Here is a 20,768-nt window from a genome sequence, read left to right on the forward strand (position 1 = left end):
ACCTGTGGCCTCCTCTACATTGGGAGGGAGATGGATGCAGGCTGCGAGGCAGCTTCATTGAGGATCTCTGGCCACTGCAACCACTCAGACCCCCCAGTGCCCTACCATCTCTGTTCCACACCCCAAGCTCACACCAACCTGTCTGCCCATGACCTCCATCACTGCCAACACGAGGCCACCCGCAAGTTGGAGGTACAACACCTTGTCTCTCTCTCCATGAAACACGATCGGCTGCAGGTGCTCTGATTGTAGTAAACACACCAAAATGCTGAAGGAACTCAGCCAGTCTTTTCCGCATCTCTAGGAGACAAGGGTATATTGTGGATGTTTCGGGCCTGAGTCCTTCTTCAAGGAAAACTCAGAAAAGGCAGAAACAGGATATAACAGAAAGTCTCAGAATTCAAACAGTGGGGGAGGAATCCAGACCAACAAAAGCTGCTAATTGGACATGTTTAGGGACTGGAATTTATCATGTCTGTGTGAAAGGAGACAGGGAATGGAGGGAAGTATGGGGTGGGGCTTTAGTTTTTAACAAAAGCCAGAGGTCGATATTGGAGGGTGCACAGTCGGAAGGCATTAATGCCGGATGTCATTAATAATGACTTTTCTGGCTTCTCGGGGTGGGGTGGGGGGGGGGGGGGTCAGTGAGATAGAGGAGAGAAGATGAGGGGGGGTGGGATTTCGAGAGAGCTCCAAATATAGAGGAGAGAGAGGGGTTGAGGTTAAGAGGAGCTCCTCAGATACAGGAGAGAGGAGGGGGTGCGAATAGAGGGAGCTCTCCGGAGAGAGGAAGCGGTGTGGTTAGAGGGAGCTCTCTGGAGAGAGGAGGGGGTTGAGGTTAGAGGAGCTCCTCAGATACAGGAGAGAGAGGAGGGGGTGCGGTTAGAGGGAGCTGGAATGGGGCAACAGGGAGGGGTAGGGGCTCAAATTCCTCCTGCATTGATGACTGATGCTGGCCTATTTCGCTGTCTCCACACAGACTAACCTGCAGTTCAATAACAACAAGTTCTACATCATTCAGCTGCTCCAGGATGACGACAGGAAACTTTTCAGCGTGTGGATGCGATGGGGTAGAGGTGAGAACTCTAGCTTCAGACACCGAGGGATGGAGGAGGTTAATGGGCCTGATTGAGGGGGGTGGAATATTAAACAGGACAGAGGGGGTTAAGAGTGGTCCTAAATGAGGGAAGGGGGAAATATTAAATGATACAAAGTGGGGGTTAACAAGGGGTCTGATCTAGGAATGGGGGACTTAAACCGGGACAAAGAGGTTAACGAAAGTCCCGATTGAGGGAGTGTCATATCACACCAGGACAGAAAGGGTTAATGGATCCTGACTGGGTGGAGGGAGTGAACAGGAGTAACAATCAAGATTAAATGGGATGGGGGGGGTTATTGGGTCCCTATCAATGAGCTGTATCAGTAACTAGGACGGAGGGGGTTAACAGGTCCCTATCAATAAGCTGTACCAGTATCTGGGATGGAGGGGGTTAACATGTCCCTCTCAACGAGCTGTACCAGTATCTGGGACAGAGAGATTAATGAGTCATTATCAACGAGCTGTACCAGTAACTGGGATGGAGGGGGTTAACAGGTCCGCTATCAACGAGCTGCACCAGTATCAGGGATGGAGGGGGTTAACAGGTCCCTATCAATGAGCTGTATTAGTATCTTGGATGGAAGGGGTTTACAGGTCCCTATCAACAAGCTGTACCAATATCTGGGTTGGGGATGGTGGTTTAACGGGTCCCTATCAATGAGCTGTACCAGTATCTGGGATGGTGGGGGTTAGCGGGTCTCTATCAAGAAGCCATATCAGTATCTGGGATGGAGTGGGTGGGGGAGGGGGTTTATGGCTCCCTATCAATGGGATGTACTATTACCAGCACAGAGTGGGTTAACGTGTCCAAATCGATTGGATGTTCTATGAATTGGGACGCAGGAGTTTAACAGATCCCTATCGGTGGGACATTCTATGATCTGGGACGCTGGGTGTTAGATGGTCCCATTCGACGGGAGGTACTACTCCTGGAGGGGATCAGGGAGGATTGTGAGTCGCAGACCTGGTGCTGAGATGGAATTCCAACCTTCCCTTTTCCAGTGGGGAAGGCTGGACAGAACAGCCTGGTCCCATGCGGAGCTGACCTCCAGAAGGCCAAGGAGATCTTTGAGAAAAAGTGAGTGACTCTGCGTGTGCTGTTAAATGTGTTCATGTTCTCTTTCCTCCACTCTCTTTGGTAGGAAGGGTTTGGCTCATGGTCCTTTGGGCTAAGCCAGTCGAAAGGCTTTGCCCAGAGCAGAAGCAGGCCTTTGGCCCTTCAATGTCACGATAGCAAATGTGGCCTGCATTCCCACCAAATCACTCCACCCTCCCCTGGTTTCTACCCCACATCTGCACACAGAGGGGGCAATTTAAAATCACAGGGTGTCAGATTTGGTAGGGTCAGGGGTGGGGCAGAATTCAGACAGACGGGATGAGTGCAGCCAGACATCGCTGTCAGCATAGACCGAAGGGCCTGTCTTTGCTGTGTGACCAGGGTTTCAGGCTGGTTGCATTTCAAACCCCACACATTTCTGTCATCAGCTACCCACCCTTCCTCCTCCTTCCCACTCCCGCACATTGAGGAATGGGCACAATTAACCTGGTGGTGGGGGGATCTCTGGGACATTGGAGGGGACCAGGTACACAGGACGATGGGAAAACCAACCCAGACACATCGAGAGGGTGGAAACTCCACATACACACACACACACACACACACACACACACACACACACACACACACACACACACACACACACAAATGTTTTAATTGTTCATTATGTGCTGTGCATAGTTAGGTTTGAAAATATTGTTTTAATTTGTGCTATTTGGCTTTGATGAGTTCAAATGTATTTTTTTTAATGGAAGAGTTAAAACAGGAAAGTCTGCAGAGTGAAGGAAAAACACAATGCTGGAAAACCAAGTCAAAGGAGTAGCCATGAGTCCCCACATGGGTCCCAGCTATGCCTGCCTGTTTGTGGGCTTTGTGGAGCAATCCATGCTGCATGCCTGTACAGGCAAGACCTCTCAACTCTTCCTCTGGTATATCGATGTATCCGTAATGAGCTCGTCAGCCTTACCCACTTTGCTGCCAACTTTCACCCTGACATTGAATTCACCTGGTCCATCTCCGGCAATACCTCCCTTTTCTCAGTCTTTCCATCTTCATCTCGGGAGGCAAACTTCCTCCAGATATCTTCTACAAACCCATCAACTCCCACAGCTACCTTGACTACACCTTCACACCCTGTTCCATTCCTTTCTCTCAATTCCTACGTCTCCATCGCTTATACTCCCAAGATGAGATCTTCCAGCCTAGATCATCTGAGATGTCCTCCTGTGTCCAAAATACATGGCTTCCCCTTTTCCACCCTTTCTTGCATTTCCTCCATTTCTTGCACATCTGCCCTAGCACCCTCTGCCCCTTGTTCTCACCTATCACGCCACCACCCTCTGCAATTTGCGTCACCTCCAATATGATCCCACCACCAGACACGTCTTCAGCTCTCCTCCCCTCTTTGCCTTCCATAGGGACCGCACCCTCCGTGACTCTGTCGTGCACTCATCCCTTCCCACTAATCACCCCCTTGGTACATACCCCTGTAACCACAATAAGTGGCACACATGCCTACACCACCATTCAGGCCCCAAACAGCTTCCAAATGAAGTTCACTTGTGAATCTCCCATTGTGGACATTTCTACATCAGACAGACTGGACGCCGACTGGAAGATCACTTCGGTGAGCACCTTTGCTCCACCCTTATCAATGACAGGCATCTCCCAGTGGCCACCAATTTCAATTCTGCGTTCCACTCCCGTGCCAACTTGTCTGTCCATGTCCTCACACGCTGCCAAGCCAAGACCACCTGTGAATTGGATGAGCCAGACCTCACACCGACTCCTCCAGTTTGTGCTGGCCCATTCCCCATTCTCCCTTCCTTCCCCATCCCTCTGCCTCCTTTCCTCCACCCCCTTCCCTCCCCATTCACAGAGCCAACCCTTTTGCTGTTGTGCACTCACTCCCTTACCCACTCCCCACCCCCACCATTTTACTTAGACACCCTGCTACATTTTGCTCATAACTTGATGAAAGGTGCAAGCCCAAAAAGTTGGATATGTATCTTTATCTTTTGCTGTATAAAGTCCCACTGTTTGACCTGCTGAGATTCTCCAGCATCATGTTTTTACTTTTTTTTTAAAAAAAAGAGGTCAACATGGAATGAAGATCCCTCCACACCATCCCGTCGCACACTCCCGGGGACAGACAGGGTGAAGCTCCCTCTGCTCCGTCCCGTCACACACTCCCGGGGACAGACACAGACTGAAGCTCCCTCTGCTCCATCCCGTCACACACACCCGGGGACAGACGCAGAGTGAAGCTCCCTCTGCACCATCCTGTCGCACACTCCCGGGGACAGACACAGAGTGAAGCTCCCTCTGCTCCATCCCGTCACACACACCCGGGGACAGACGCAGAGTGAAGCTCCCTCTGCACCATCCCGTCGCACACTCCCGGGGACAGACACAGAGTGAAGCGCCCTCTGCTCCGTCCCGTCACACACTCCCGGGGACAGACACAGAGTGAAGCTCCCTCTGCTCCGTCCCGTCACACACTCCCGGGGACAGACACAGAGTGAAGCTCCCTCTGCACCGTCCTGTCGCACACTCCCGGGGACAGACACAGAGTGAAGCTCCATCCACACAGTCCCCTCACACACTCCCGCAGACAGACACAGAGTGAAGCACCCTCTGCACCGTCCCGTCACACACTCCCGGGGACAGACACAGAGTGAAGCTCCCTCTGCACTGTCCCGTCGCACACTCCCGGGGACAGACACAGAGTGAAGCTCCCTCCGCACCATCCCGTCGCACACTCCCGGGGACAGACACAGAGTGAAGCTCCCTCCGCACCGTCCCGTCGCACACTCCCGGGGACAGACACAGAGTGAAGCTCCCTCTGCACCGTCCCGTCGCACACTCCTGGGGACAGATACAGAGTGAAGCTCCCTCCGCACCGTCCCGTCGCACACTCCCGGGGACAGACACAGAGTGAAGCTCCCTCTGCACCGTCCTGTCATACACTCCCAGTGATGGCGATGGACACAGGGTGAGACTCACCTGGTCTGCCCCGTCCCTACAGGACTGACCCTTTTGCTCCTTCCCCACTGCCTGCCAGGTTTCACGACAAGACGAAGAACGAATGGTCACAGAGGTTGCAGTTTGTGAAGGTGGCGGGCAAGTATGACATGTTGACTCTGGACTATGGCCATGACTCCTCCGCTGAGAGGGTGAGTGGACATGGTTGCGACATTGGCATCTCCATGTCAGTTAACCATCAAAATCTCCTCTCTCCACCTACAACAATCCCCAAGTTCTGTCAATGTACCAGAGAATTCTGCCCCCTCCCACCAAACACCTAGGACAGGGGGTTCAGCTCTCATGCCCTCCTTCACCCACCTGCATGGGGTCTCTGGGATGTGGGAAGTAACCAGAGACACTGGGAATGGTCAGCAAAGCCCACCCGGTCACAGGGAGAGGGTGTAAACTACACAATCACACGTCACCCCACACATCACATACACATACAACTGTCCGCACACACAAACACCCGTCTGCGCACACCACACATGCTTGCACCCACTCACATCGCACATCCATACATGTGTGCACACGTCTCACATGTGTACACATCTACACCAGATTTCTTATGCACACACATCTCACATACGGACACACATCTCCCATGTGCAAGCACACATATGTACACATACACACACACGTATGTAAACACAAGTGTGTGATGGGAACGTACACCCAACCCCGAGTGTGTGCTGGAAACGTACACACGACCCTGTGTTTGACAGGAACATACATCCAGCCCCGAGTGTGTGACGGGAATGTACACCTGACCCCGAGTGTATGACTGGAATGTACATCCGACCTCAAATATGTGACGGGAGCGTACACCCGACCCTGAGTGTGTGACGGGAACATACACCCGACCCTGAGTGTGTGACGGGAACATACACCCGACCCTGAGTGTGTGACGGAAACCTACACCCTACCTTGAATACGTGACGGGAATGTACACCTGACCCCGAGTGTGTGACGAGACTCCACACCCAGCCCATCCCCTGGCCTTTGCACCGCTCTCCCTACTCCTCCCTCTAGTCTAACCCCTCGTCCTGGCTACTGGCTCTCTCCCCTGCCCATCTGGTGCCCTTGTCTTCCAGGAGCAAGGGGAGAACAGCCGGGGCCCAAAGGTCAAGTCTCGGCTTGATCCCCGGCTCCAGGAGCTGATGGCACTAATCTGCGACCTGAACTCCATGGAGGAGATGATGCTGCAAATGAAGTATGACACCAAGAAGGCTCCGCTTGGTAGGTTGTGGGTTCCCACATGTGTTATGTCCCACTCAGACCCTATGCTCCAATTGTCCACAATCCCAATGGTCCCACCCCTTCCCATTCACTCCCACTGTCCACATTCCCAATGGAACCCCACCCCTTCCCATTCACTCCCACTGTCCCCTTCCAATTCACTCCCACTATCCACATTCCCAATGATCCCCACCCCTTCCCATTCACTCCCACTGTCCACATTCCCAATGGATCCCCACCCTTTCCTTTCATTCCCACTGTCCATATTTCCAGTATATCCCCACCCTTCCCATTCACTCCATCCATAATCCCAATGGTCCCCACCCCGTAGAGACTGTGGGCGATAATGTGCGTGGAGACTGTGTGGGGTAACGTACGTGAAGACTGTGTGGGGTAATGCGCGTGGGGTCTTTGTGTGGTAATGTGCATGGATAATGTGTGTGGTAATGTGCGTGGACACTGTGTGGTAATGTGAGTGGAGTCTGTGTGATAATGTGCGTGGACACTGTGTGGGGTAATGTGCGCGGACACTGTGGTAATGTGCGTGGACACTGTGTGGGGTAATGTGCGCGGACACTGTGGTAATGTGCGTGGACACTGTGTGTGGTAATGTGCGTGGAGACTGTGTGGTAATGTGCGTGGAGACTGAGTGGTAATGTGCGTGGAGACTGTGTGGTAATGTGCGTGGAGACGGTAATGTGCGTGGAGATTGTGTGGTAATGTGCGTGGAGACTGTGTGGTAATGTGTGTGGAGATTGAGGTAATGTGCGTGGAGACTGTGTGGTAATGTGCGTGGAGACTGAGTGGTAATGTGCGTGGAGACTGTGTGGTAATGTGCGTGGAGACGGTAATGTGCGTGGAGATTGAGGTAATGTGCGTGGAGATTGTGTGGTAATGTGCGTGGAGACTGTGTGGTAATGTGCGTGGAGACTGTGTGGTAATGTGCGTGGAGACTGTGTGGTAATGTGCGTGGAGACGGTAATGTGCGTGAAGATTGAGGTAATGTGCGTGGAGACTGTGGTAATGTGCGTGGAGACTATGTGGTAATGTGCGTGGAGACTGTGTGGTAATGTGCGTGGAGACTGTGGTAATGTGCGTGGAGACTGTGTGGTAATGTGCGTGGAGACGGTAATGTGCGTGAAGATTGAGGTAATGTGCGTGGAGACTGTGGTAATGTGCGTGGAGACTGTGTGGTAATGTGCGTGGAGACTGTGTGGTAATGTGCGTGGAGACTGTGGTAATGTGCGTGGAGACTGGTAATGTGGTGGAGACTGAGTGTAATACGCGCGGAGACTGTGTGGTGATGCGCGCGGAGACTGTGTGGTGATGCGCGTGGAGACTGGGTGATGTGCGCGGAGACTGGGTGATGCGCGCAGGAACTGGGTGATGCACGTGGAGACTAGGTGTAATGTGCGCGGAGACTCTGGTGATGCGCGCGGAGACTGTGTGGTGATGCGCGCGGAGACTGTGTGGTGATGCGCGCGGAGATTGCGTGATGCGCGCGGAGACTGGGTGATGCGCGCGGAGACTGGGTGATGCGCGCGGAGACTGGGTGATGCGCGCGGAGACTGGTAATGTGCGTGGAGACTGGTAATGTGCATGTGCAATTTATATGTTAGTGTATCTATGTTTGCAATGTGTTTGAAATTGTGTGTGTGCGCGTTTGGAGGGTTGGTACAACCATCTGTTTTGAGCTTTTAAACCCGCTCATGGCCTCTCCCCAACTTGAATGTCTGTTTCTCCCTCAAACTGTCTATCCCCCACACCCTCCCCAATCTGAACTTCTGTCTCTCTCTGTCTCCCCGCCTGAGCCTCTGTCTCTCCCTACCTCCCCAAACAGCCTAAGCCTCTGTCTTTCTCCCTCACCTCCCCAGGCAAGTTGACTATCAATCAGATCAAGGCCGGATACTCCTCCCTGCGAAAGATCGAGGACTATCTCAACCGCAAGGTGTCGGGGAGGGCCCTGCTGGAGGCCTGCAACGAATTCTACACTAGGATTCCCCACGACTTTGGGTGAGGGTTCACCAGTGTGTGGGAGGAAGGGTGGGGATTTTACAGCAGGTCCTGTGAAGCCATTCCCCACCCATCTGAGCTGAATGTTTAGCCTGGCATATCCTCGTGCTCCCTGGGTGACTCCCCCACCTCCATAACATGCCAGGTCTGTCCCATGTGGAGGTTAAAGTTCGACAGCAGCTTATGATGTGGCAGCGTTCACACAGCTTTCCCCTGCCACTTGCTCCAAATAAATTTGTCCAAGCTGGGACAACATTCGCCATTGAGAGTGTTGGAGGAAGTGTCACCCTGTCTCTTGAGAGTGTGTGACGGAATACGAGTCTCACTCTATCAGTCCCCGGGAGTGTGTGATGGGATGGGGCAGAGAGTGTCACACACTGTGTCTGTCCCCAGGAGTGTGTGATGGGATGGTGTGGAGGAAGCTTCATTCTTTGTCTGTCCCCGGGAGTGTGTGACGGGACGGTATGGAGAGAGTTTCACCCTGTGTCTGTCCCCAGGTATGTATGACGGGACGGTATGGAGAGAGTTTCACCCTGTGTCTGTCCCCAGGTATGTATGACGGGACGGTACGGAGGGAGCTTCACTCTGTGTCTGTCCCCAGGAGTGTGTGATGGGATGGTGTGGAGGAAGCTTCATTCTTTGTCTGTCCCTGGGAGTGTGTGACGGGACGGTATGGAGAGAGTTTCACCCTGTGTCTGTCCCCAGGTATGTATAACGGGACGGTATGGAGAGAGTTTCACCCTGTGTCTGTCCCCAGGTATGTATGACGGGACGGTACGGAGGGAGCTTCACTCTGTGTCTGTCCCCAGGAGTGTGTGATGGTGTGGAGGAAGCTTCATTCTTTGTCTGTCCCCGGGAGTGTGTGACGGGACGGTATGGAGAGAGTTTCACCCTGTGTCTATCCCCAGGTATGTATGATGAGACGGTACGGAGGGAGCTTCACTCTGTGTCTGTCCCCAGGAGTGTGTGATGGTGTGGAGGGAGCTTCACTCTGTGCCTGTCCATGGGAGTGTGTGATGGGATGGCGCAAAGGGAAGTTCACTCCTTGTCTGTCCCTGGGAGTGTGTGATGGGGCGGTGCGGAGGGAGCTTCACTCTGTGTCTGTCCCCAGGAGTGTGTGATGGGATGGTGCAGAGGGAGCTTCATTCTGTGTCTGTCCCCGGGAGTGTGTGACGGGACGGTGTGGAGGGAGTTTCACCCTGTGTCTGTCCCCAGGTGTGTATGATGGAACAGTGCAGAGGGAGCTTCATTCTGTGTCTGTCCCCGGGAGTGTGTGACGGAACGGTGCGGAGGGAGCTTCACTCTGTGCTCCACCAGGTCCCACACCCCATTCCTTTTCTAAGTAGTGACCAGGGTATCTGCTGTCACTTGCCATCTGAGGGGCTTTTGGAGCCACAGAGCATGGCATAGACCCCCTTGATCCCTTCACTCCATGCCCACCGTTGGCTTTTTGGGCGTGACCTATTTCCCTGTTTTTGGTCCCTGTCCATCTGAACCCATCCTGACCCTTCATTGGCCCCGAGGTCTCCTCATGGTCAAAATTGTGCCTGAGTGTTGTATTGACAGGGAGATTCTCACCAGGCTGTCCTGTGGGTGGGATGTAACATCCCACAGAGATGGTGTCCTGTTCTCAGGTTCCGGGCCCAAACATTTTGAGCCCATGTGAGAGGAAAGGTGGGATTGAGGGGATTCCAGGAACAGGTAACTGCAGGTGGGTGGCACAGTGGTTGGAGCACACACTGCACTGGAAGTCCTGGGTTTGATCCCCACCTCTTTGTGTGCGTCTGCGCGCGGATTTGGGTGCATGTATGGATCTGTGTGTGAAATATGTGGAGCTGTGAATGCATGAGTGCAACTTGTGTGTATGTTTGCAAGTGTGGAGTTTTGTGTGCAGTTGCGTATGCATGTACAATTAGTGTGTGCAGTTTGTGCATGTACTTCGTGTGAAGTTTGTGTTTGTACTTGTGGTTCTTGTGTGTCTTCACTATGTGTGCAGTGTGTGCTCTGTGTGTGGGTGTGTGCAGTTTGAACTTGCTGTGTGTGTACTGTCTCTCCCTGCCTCCATGCACAGAGACTTCTCATCCGGTCAAATCTGAACCAGCAGCTGGAGGTTTCTGCACCTCATCTCCTCACACCAACCAGTCTGGGCTGATAGTTTGCTTGTCTCCTCTCCATCCCACCCCTCATCCCCCCCTGCACCCACCCTTACCCCCTCTCCCACCCACCCCTTGTCCACTCCACCTCCTTCCCCTCATCCCCTCCTGCACCCTCCCTCACCCCTCCTGCACCCTCCTCTTATCCCCCCTCTCACCCACACTCACCCTCTATCCCACCCCCCTCGCACACATTCTCCTTATCCTCTCTCCCACCCTCCCCTCATCCCAACTCCCACCCACCCCTCTCCCTCCCATTCACCCTCTATTCCACCCCTGCACCCATTCTCTTCCTCTCCTCATCCTCTCTCCTACCCTCCCCTCACCCCTCTCCCACCCACCCCACTCCCTCCCACTCACACCTCTCACCATCCTCGCAACCATTCTCTCCCTCCCCACCCCTTCCCATAGACTGAAGACTCCACCAATCATTTGCAGCAGGAAGGAACTGCAGGAAAAAATAAGTCTCCTGGAGGTAATATTCACCTTTTCCCCACTTCCTCTGTCCCCTCACCCATCCTCCTTCCTTTCCCCCCACTTTTTTAGCCCCTATGATCTTCCACCCCTCCCTCCCACCCCTCAGGTTCCTGTTGTCTCCCCTCTCGCCCCTTCTCTTCCTCCCTCCCCCACACATTATCTTTGCCCCACCCCTGCGAGTTGTCCCGTTTCCAATGACCTGTGCCCAGGACTGATGTTGGAATAACCTGTGTCCTGGTTGCAGGCTCTCAGTGACATCGAGGTTGCTATCAGCATGATAAAATCGGAGCCAGCTAGCGCAGAGAATCCCCTTGACCAACACTACCGTTTCCTGCACTGTGAACTCCAGCCCATGGACCACAGTTGCAGCCACTTCCAGGTCAGTCACTCTTTCACAATCCGAAGTTCCCCTCTCCCAAACTCCCATCACACATTCCTGGGAAAGGGGACAAACACAGAGTGAAGCTCCCTCTGCACTATCCCATCACACACTCCCGGGGACAGACACAGAGTGAAGCTCCCTCCGCACCATCCCATCACACACTCCCAGGGACAGACACAGAGTGAAGCTCCCTCCGCACCATCCCATCACACACTCCCAGGGACAGACACAGAGTGAAGCTCCCTCCGCACCGTCCCATCACACACTCCCGGGGACAGACACAGAGTGAAGCTCCCTCCGCACCATCCCATCACACACTCCCAGGGACAGACACAGAGTGAAGCTCCCTCCGCACCGTCCCATCACACACTCCCGGGGACAGACACAGAGTGAAGCTCCCTCAGCACCATCCCATCACACACTCCCAGGGACAGACACAGAGTGAAGCTCCCTCCGCACCGTCCCATCACACACTCCCGGGGACAGACACAGAGTGAAGCTCCCTCCGCACCATCCCATCACACACTCCCAGGGACAGACACAGAGTGAAGCTCCCTCTGCACCATCCCATCACACACTCCCAGGGACAGACACAGAGTGAAGCTCCCTCCGCACCGTCCCATCACACACTCCCGGGGACAGACACAGAGTGAAGCTCCCTCCGCACCATCCCATCACACACTCCCAGGGACAGACACAGAGTGAAGCTCCCTCCGCACCGTCCCATCACACACTCCCGGGGACAGACACAGAGTGAAGCTCCTTCTGCACCGTCCCATCACACACTCCCGGGGACAGACACAGAGTGAAGCTCCCTCTGCACCGTCCCATCACACACTCTCAGGGACAGACAAGGAGTGAACTTCTCTTTGCGCCATCCCATCACACACTCCCACGGACAGGCACAGAGTGAAGCTCCCTCCACACCATCCCATCACACTCCTGGGGTCAAACACAGAGTGAAGCTCCCTCCACCATGTCCCATCATACACTCATGGGCAGACACAGAGTGAAGCTCCCTCCACACCATCCCATCACACTCCTGGGACAAAAAAAGAGTGAAGCTCCCTCCGCACCTTCCCATAACACACTCTTGTTTGAACAAGCAATTTTCTCTACCAATCCTGCTCGCTGCGCCAATTGTCTTGGGTAAACTTATACCTCTCATTTTGTTCATTTTAGATTGGTCACAGTGTTTGAGCTACCGAAAGAAAATAGACACACACACCAAGAGCAGTTCAGATTATACAAATGTTTATTACAAATTCAAAAGCTGATTTCACACTACAATATGCAAGCCCTTCCCAACTATACTTATCAACGCTTGGACTGGTCCCAACTGCCGAAGCGAGGCAACGACTGCACACTTGTAGTAGGTTGTCAGGTCGCCGGTAGCAGCTTCTCCACCTCTCCTGACCGGGACGTTGGCTGGACTCTAGAAGTTCTTCTTCTTGCTGAGAGATGTTGCCACCTCTCGGAGAGTCTCAAACTTCAGCAGCGGGACCATGGCTTATATTACCCAAAAACTGCTTATCCAAGCACCTATTCCCAGCATAGCAAGAAATATAAGCGAGCAAGCTAGCATGTTAGGCTTCTAACTAATAACATAATTTTCAGCTTATCACTTTGAATACAATGGTTTATTTTGTATCAAGGCTAGGCCTCTGACAGTCTGTGACCAAAACAAGCAGGAAGATTAAATGTTCTTGGTACACAGATGTCCTTTCATCAGATAACTGCATCTCTGGCCCCTCGGTGGAATTTAGCTTATGTCTGCTGATTCTAAAAACAAGCAGGTTCTCAGCCTTTTGCAAAGGCTGCAAAAGTAAGAAACACGGTTAGAATCTTCCATTACACCATCATACACTCATGGGCAGACACAGAGTGAAGCTCCTTCCACACCATCCCATAGCACACTCTTGTTTGAACAAGCAATTTTCTCTGATTGCTCCTAGTGAAGGAGCAGAGCTATGGGTAGCCTTCAAAGGAAGTCCTGATAATGCTGTGATCTCTCTGCCCAGATCATCGAGAAGTACCTACAATCCACGCATGCTTCCACGCACAACGATTACACAATGAAGCTTCTTGAGGTATTCCAAGTGGCGAGGGAGGGCGAAGAAGAGGTCTTCCGAAGTGACCTGAACAACAGGTGGCAGTACCTCTCCGTCCCTCTCTCTTGAGGGATATCTGTACACTGACCAGTATCTCTCCATCCCTCTCCCTTGGGGTATTTATACACTGACCGGAGTCTCTCCGTCCCTCTCCCTCAGGGGGATATCTGTATACTAATTGGTCATTCCATCCCTCTCCCTCGGGGATATCTGTACACTGACCGGTGTTTCTCAATCCCTCTCCCTCAAATAGATATGTGCACACTGATCGGTGTTTGTCAGCCCCCCCACCCACTCTCTGTTCTGCATCGTAGGCGTCTGCTCTGGCATGGCTCTCGACTGATGAACTGGGTCAGCATCCTGAACCAGGGTTTACGCATCGCTCCTCCCGAGGCTCCTGTCACCGGCTACATGGTGAGCATGGGGTTGGGGTGGTGGGGTACAGATAATGTCCCTTCTGGGCCGCCTCCCCTGGATAACTCCCACCCTTCTCTCCTTACCTACTCTTCCTGGCAGTGTTGACTGATCCATAATCAACACCAATCCCTCCCCTTGCCACCTTCAACCACTCGCACCTTCCCTCACCTCGACCACCTCTTCCCCCTCCCCACCCCACCTGCCACACGTTCATTTGAGTCTCGCCATCTCTCCATTCGCACCTTCTGCCTAAACGTCAGTGACAAGGCATCACCCTGGATCAATAACCACCTGCCCCTTGTACAGGATGACTCCTGACCAAATTCCCCCCTCCTCCTCTGTGGGGGTTGACAGGAGTAACTTAGTCCTCATACTCCTTTCTCAGCACCTTCTGTTCCCCTCAAACTGGGTAATCAAGCCCCAGCCCCATCCGATCTCACCCCGTCTAAAGTCTCCAAATCAGGTGACATGCAGCAGTCTCTTTCTCTGTCCCCTTTATCACCATGACCCCGTCCGAACCCTCCTCATGACCTTGTCCAATTTCTGCCTGTGACCCCATCTGACCTTTCCCTGTGATCCCGTCCAAACTCTCCCCATGACCTCATCCAACCTCTCCGTGACCCCATTTGACTCCGATTCCATCCAACTTCTGCCCTGTGACCCCACCCAGCCTCTGCCTGTGACCCTGTCCAATCTCTCCCTGACTCCATCTGACCTCTTCCCATGACCCCGACTGACCTCCCCGTTACACAGTCCGACCTCTCCACAAGAGCATGACCTCCCTGCACCCCGGAGACTGCTATACATGTGAGACTACAAGCGCAGGCTGGCTGCTTCCATGATTTCCATTCATGCATCTCCCTCCCTGCTCAACTTCCTCTCCCCACTCTCTTCCCTCTCCAACTTCCCCCCTCCACTTCCTCCTTCTCCACTTCCTCTCCAATCTACTCCCCCTCTCCCACTTACTTTCCCCTTCCTCTTTCCCACTTCCTTCCACTTTCATTTCCACCCAACCACATCCCCCCACTTCCTCTACCTTAATTTCCTCTTTCCCCACTTCCTCTTCCTTTCCCCACCTCTCCCCCACTTCCTCTCCCACCTCCTCTCCCCCACCTTCTCCGCACTTTGTCTATCCTCACCCTCCCCCACTTCTTACCTCACCCACCTCCTCTCCACCACATCATCCCCATGCCCTTCCTCCCCATCATATTGCCACTCCTGCTCTCCCCTACTCCTGCTTTCCTAACATCCCCTCATCCTCCACTCCCTCTCTCCCCATACCCCATCACCCCCCTCTCCTCACTCCCTCTCTCCCAACCCCTCTCCCCATGATCCCTCTTGCCTACTCTTCCCCCTCTCCCTCAAACTCCCCCCTCACCCTCCAACTCCCCCTCCCCAATTTTCCTCTCCCCAAACCCACTCCCCACTACTCCTCTCTCCACTCCCACACCCCTCCCCCTCTACCCCCACTGCCCCTCTATATTCAAACATCCCACTCTCTACCCACTCCCCCTCTTCCACACCTTTTCTCCCCACCCTCATCCCTTCACAACCTCCACTATATCTCTCCTCCTCTCTCCCACTCTCCACGTACACCCGCTCTCCCCATATTTTCTCACCATTAAATCCTCTCCCCACCATCTCTCTCCATCTGCCCTCTCTCCACCCACTTCTCTTTGCCCCTCCTCTCCCCTCTCTCTGTTCACCTCTCTCTAACCCTTCTCTCTCCCCACCTTTCTCACCCCCACTGTATCTCTGTACCCCTTCTCTCTACTTCCCCTTCTGTCCTCCATCTGTCCCCTCGGCCCGTTCTCTTGCAGTTTGGGAAGGGGATCTACTTTGCAGACATGTCTTCGAAAAGTGCCAATTATTGCTTTGCCACTCGAGAACAGAACGTGGGACTGCTGCTGCTGTGTGAGGTAAGATCATGGGAAAGTAATCCGGAGTGAGGATAATCCTTCCTGCACCAAAACCGAGACCTGCTGCATGAATCCTGTTCACCAATCGGGAATCAGATCACTCCCAGAGATCTGCTGTACTATATATAACAACCTGAACCCCCGGATTACATCCCATCCCAAAACCCACTGCTGGGGGCCTATTATTCGATATGCATATCCTTCAAACTCCGCGATTAGATCCTGGTCTGTAATCCACTCCCAAAGATCTGCTATTCAATATATAGTCATGCGCCGCAGAACATCTGTTTGGGCACTGTCCGACCACAGATATGTCCATGCTTCCAGAGATTATCCATTGTCTATTTCTGTATTTGTGATGTGCATATTTTTACATTGCAAATTGAAATCAGTATGAGTTACTGATTTAATTGAAACAAAGCAATTATCCGGTTACGTCCGCTACGCCCCGTTCTCCGTGGGACGTAGTGGACGTAACTGGATAATATGGTGTTCGCACAATGTCCAAAACACATAATGTCCTATTTCACAGAACATATCATCAATGTTAAGCGACACATCCAGAAATATCCAGAATTCAAGCAACTGGTAGCCCCAAGCAACTGGCAAAAAAAAATTGCAGAAAATTAATACTTAAAACTACAGAAGTTTAAAATTGCCATGCCTCGCTGTTAGTTTGCCAATCATTCAGAACGCAATCTCAAGCAACCAGAAAATTCACTTATCCAGATCCCCAAAAGAGACTGCATAAAGCCCTCAAACCCCTGGATTAGGTCCTGGTCTGTAACCTGTTCTGCTCTGCCTGACCCACTATTTCCTCCTCCCCATCTCCAGGTTGCCCTGGGGGACTGCCACAAGCTCCTGGCGGCAGACTATGAAGCCTCTTCCCTTCCTCAGGGGAAGGACAGCACCATGGGCCTGGGTCGAGTCGCCCCCAGTGACGGGACTCTCCTCAGCCTGTGAGTTAAACTCGGGGTCAGGTGGGGGGGGGGGGGGGATGCGCAGGTGGTTTCTGGGGGCTCATGTCACGACGTTTTCCCCTCACACCCCTCCACCCATCATCTTGCACTGCTCCCTGAGCTCCAAGCCCACTTGGCCCCTCTCTTCCCCTTGCCACCCTTCATGCTATCAGACCTAGGCTGCTTTATCCTCCAAACCCTTGCACTCTCTATGACTGAACCCCATCCTCCCTATCTCCCTCCTTCATTTATATCCCCTCCACGCCTCTGGAGCAGCAGCCAGAGGCTATTCTGCTCCCTTTACCTCCCCACTGTGCTACATTCTCCCCTGAACCCAAGCACGCTCCATGTTCAAACCCTTCACCACCTCAGGAACAGGTGGCCATTTTGCCCCTTCTTCCCCTCACTTCCCCCCTGTGCTATCTGACCTGGGCCTACTTTCTCCTCCTGGATCCCTGCATCCCATTCCTTCTCTCTCCTTCCATTCCTCTGCCATTCGCCCGCCCTCCCCTCACCCTCCCTCAGAAGCAGCAGCAGGAGGTCCTTCTGCCCCTCCCTCCCCTATTTCATCACACCCGGCCTACACCCCTCTCCGTCTGTGCCTCTCTCTCTGCCTTGGGAAAGCATCCCACAGAATAAAGGACCCACTGGTCATGCTCTCCTCTTCCTCCCCCTTTTTATGTCCCGTCTCTTCAGGAAGGAGATAAACAGGCTCGAAAATATGAAAACCTGATTCTTTTCCTGCTGTTGTCACACGCCTAAACTGCCCTCGGCAGTAAGGTCACTTCATCCTTTGCTCTGTCCTAACTGACCTCTCCCTGCACCTCTTGGGTTTCACTTGAATCCAGAGACGGGTGGGGGGGGGGTGGTGGGTGTGCATGTGTAGTGTGTCTGGTGTGTGTGTGTATATATACGTGTGTGTATATGTACTTGTGTGTGTGTACAAGCATGTATGTGCATAAGTATATGCATGTGTGTATGTGCATGTGTACATGTGTGTTTTGTGTGCCCGATGGAGATGTGGGGGGGCTGGTAGTCATAGTGGGGAGCTGGCTGATGGAGGACCTCAGTTTTCTTCAGGCTGACTTCCAGGCCAAACATTTTGGCAGTTTCCACAAAACAGAACGTCAAGCGCTGAAGAGCTGGCTCTGAATGGGCAACTAAAGCGGCATCGACTGCAAAGAGTAGTTCACGGACAAGTTGCTCTTGTGTCTTGGTGTGAGCTTGCAGGCGCCTCAGTTTACCTATCTCGGCTGCACCATTTCATCGGATCCAAGGATTGACAACGAGATAGACAACAGACTCGCCAAGGCAAATAGCGCCTTTGTCAGACTACACAAAAGAGTCTGGAAAAACAACCAACTGAAAAACCTCACAAAGATTAGCGTATACAGAGCCGTTGTCATATCCACACTCCTATTTGGCTCCGAATCATGGGTCCTTTACCGGCATCACCTACGGCTCCTAGAATGCTTCCACCAGCGTTGTCTCCGCTCCATCCTCAACATTCATTGGAGCGACTTCATCTCCAACATCGAAGTACTCGAGATGGCAGAGGCCGACAGCATCGAATCCACGCTGCTGAAGATCCAACTACGCTGGGTAGGTCACGTCTCCAGAATGGAGGACCATCGCCTTCCCAAGATCGTGTTATATAGTGAGCTCTCCACTGGCCACCAAGACAGAGGTGCACCAAAGAAGAGGTACAAGGACTGCCTAAAGAAAGCTCTTGGTGCCTGCCACATTGACCATCGCCAGTGGGCTGATATTGCCTCAAACCGTGCATCTTGGCGCCTCACAGTTCAGCGGGCAGCAACCTCCTTTGAAGAAGACCGCAGAGCCCACCTCACTGACAAAAGACAAAGGAGGAAAAACCCAACACCCAACCCCAACCAACCAATTTTCCCTTGCAACCGCTGCAACTGTGTCTGCCTGTCCCACATCGGACTTGTCAGCCACAAACAAGCCTGCAGCTGACGTGGACATTACCCCTCCATAAATCTTCGTCTGCGAAGCCAAGCCAAAGAAAGAAAGAAAGAAAGATGTGTGTGCTGTGTGTATGAGTGTGTGCATGCACGTGTATGTACGAGTATATGTGTGTACGTGCATGTGTTCATGCATGAGTGTGTGTTTACGTGAGTCTGTATATGTGTACCATGTACTTTGCACCCTCATTCATTTTCCATCTCACATCGCAGAGACCCTGTGCAGACTTGATCCGCTACTGTGACTTGTCCCCTCCCCTCAGCTCGACTTCCCCTATTGTGTAGTGAGGCAAAATGCTGATGTGCTGAGGGGAGGGGAGGAGTGGTGGTGTTTCTGAGACAGCATGGAGTGAGTGGGAGCAGAGTTCTCACATGCACTCCTTTCCTCACGCTCCTACTCTGACTGTTCGAGACCAGGACAGGCTTCAACTTTTTGACATCCTCTTATTTTCTCTCTCCCTCCTATCCCTCTCTTCCTGTCACCCCTTTCTACCATCTCCCTCGCTCCCCCTTTCTTGTTCCCTCCCTCTCCTGCCTTTTGTGCTCTCTCCATTCCTCTCTCCCTTCCCCATTTCTCTCTCCCTCATTCCCTCTCCTTCACTGCCACCCATATTGCCCCTCACCCACGTCCCATTTCCCCCTCCCTCACCCTCTATCCTCTCTGCCTCTCCCCATCTGTTCCTCCTCCCTCCCCTTTCCTCCCCCTCCTCCTTCCACCCTCTCCCCTGCCTCTTCCCCCTCCTGCACTCTCCCCCACCCACCCTCCTTCTCCTCCTCTTCCCTCTCCTTCTCTTTCCCCTTGTTCCCCCGCTTACCCCCCTTCCCAGTGACGGTGTACTTGTCCCCATGGGACCAGCGAGGGAGACGGGAGTGGTGAACCCTGACGGCTACACCCTCAATTACAATGAGTACGTGGTATACGACCCAGCCCAGGTGCGAATGAAGTACCTGCTCAAGGTGCAGTTCCACCACCTGTCCCTGTGGTGAGTGGAGTGGAGCAGAGGGCTGGGATTGCGCCCTGGCCCAATGACTGCTATGAGGACTGTCACCGGTGGACAAGCTCTGTCCCACATCCCCCTCCTACCACCTCCAACCCTGCGCCTAGTAGAGTCACTGTTGATCCTTGGGTTCCCCCCCACCTCCCCAGAGAGATAGGAATCTCTCCCCCTCCCCAAAGGGTGAATCTCTCCCCCTCCCCAGAGGGTGAATCTCCCCCCTCCCCAGAGGTGAATGTCTCCACTCTCCAGAGGTGAATCTCTCCCCCTCCCCAGAGGGTGAATCTCATCCCCCCCCTCCCCAGAGGGTGAATCTCTTCCCCCTCCCAAGTGGGTAAATGTCTACCCCCCCCTCCCAGAGGGTGAATCTCTCCCCCCTTCCCCCCCCCCCCACCCAGTTAGGTGCAGACATGGACCCTCAGATCCCTCTGCACATCAACACTTGCAAGAGTTCTGCCATTAACTGTGTGCATCAGCCTTGCCTTCGACTACAAGAAGATGCCAGAAGAAAGGAAAAGAAATGCATCGTCGTTTTTAATAAATAAAAACATTATTTTTCTCATCGGGGAATAATCAGCTATTCAATACTCACCATGTCATTAGCCTGAATATATGACACAGTTGGCCACCGGTGAGGTCAGGTGAACATGGCAGCCTGCCACTTCCTCCCTTTGGGCCACTCATGCTTCCTCATGCACAGGAGCTCCACCCTTGCAGCCATCAGGGAGATCCCAATACTCTGCATTCATCAGTCGGAGGCCTTGGTCCACCACCATAGCATTTCCCTCTTCAATATTGTCCTGCCCCACTCCATTCTCCATCCTGCCCTGTTTCCTGTCCTGCCTCGCTTCCCGTACTCTGTCCTTCCCCACTTCCCATTCTCCATCCTGCCTGTACTCTGTTTTCCATAATTTCCCGTTCTCTGTCCTGCCCCA

At 53.2% G+C, this 20,768-nt stretch overlaps 1 protein-coding gene across 3 annotated transcripts in view; it reads left to right on the forward strand.

Annotated features, from left to right (window-relative positions):
• Positions 1 to 20,396, forward strand: part of parp2 (poly (ADP-ribose) polymerase 2) — a 60,468-nt gene extending 40,072 nt beyond the window's left edge. For 2 of the 3 annotated variants that reach the window (XM_069940800.1, XM_069940801.1), the window contains 12 exons: positions 980 to 1,076; positions 2,102 to 2,177; positions 5,221 to 5,332; positions 6,278 to 6,422; positions 8,297 to 8,435; positions 11,000 to 11,063; positions 11,310 to 11,444; positions 13,469 to 13,596; positions 13,873 to 13,972; positions 15,796 to 15,894; positions 16,729 to 16,853; positions 19,666 to 20,396. In XM_069940800.1, coding sequence (XP_069796901.1) covers positions 980 to 1,076; positions 2,102 to 2,177; positions 5,221 to 5,332; positions 6,278 to 6,422; positions 8,297 to 8,435; positions 11,000 to 11,063; positions 11,310 to 11,444; positions 13,469 to 13,596; positions 13,873 to 13,972; positions 15,796 to 15,894; positions 16,729 to 16,853; positions 19,666 to 19,825 — 1,380 coding nt within the window. In that variant the 3' untranslated portion in view covers positions 19,826 to 20,396. The remainder of the gene's footprint in view (positions 1 to 979; positions 1,077 to 2,101; positions 2,178 to 5,220; positions 5,333 to 6,277; positions 6,423 to 8,296; positions 8,436 to 10,999; positions 11,064 to 11,309; positions 11,445 to 13,468; positions 13,597 to 13,872; positions 13,973 to 15,795; positions 15,895 to 16,728; positions 16,854 to 19,665) is intronic. The other variant, XM_069940802.1, reaches the window with a different exon arrangement.
• The last annotated feature ends 372 nt before the right edge of the window (positions 20,397 to 20,768 follow it).

Source organism: Narcine bancroftii, chromosome 5 (genome assembly GCF_036971445.1).
Source record: "Narcine bancroftii isolate sNarBan1 chromosome 5, sNarBan1.hap1, whole genome shotgun sequence".
Lineage (NCBI taxonomy): Eukaryota > Metazoa > Chordata > Chondrichthyes > Torpediniformes > Narcinidae > Narcine > Narcine bancroftii.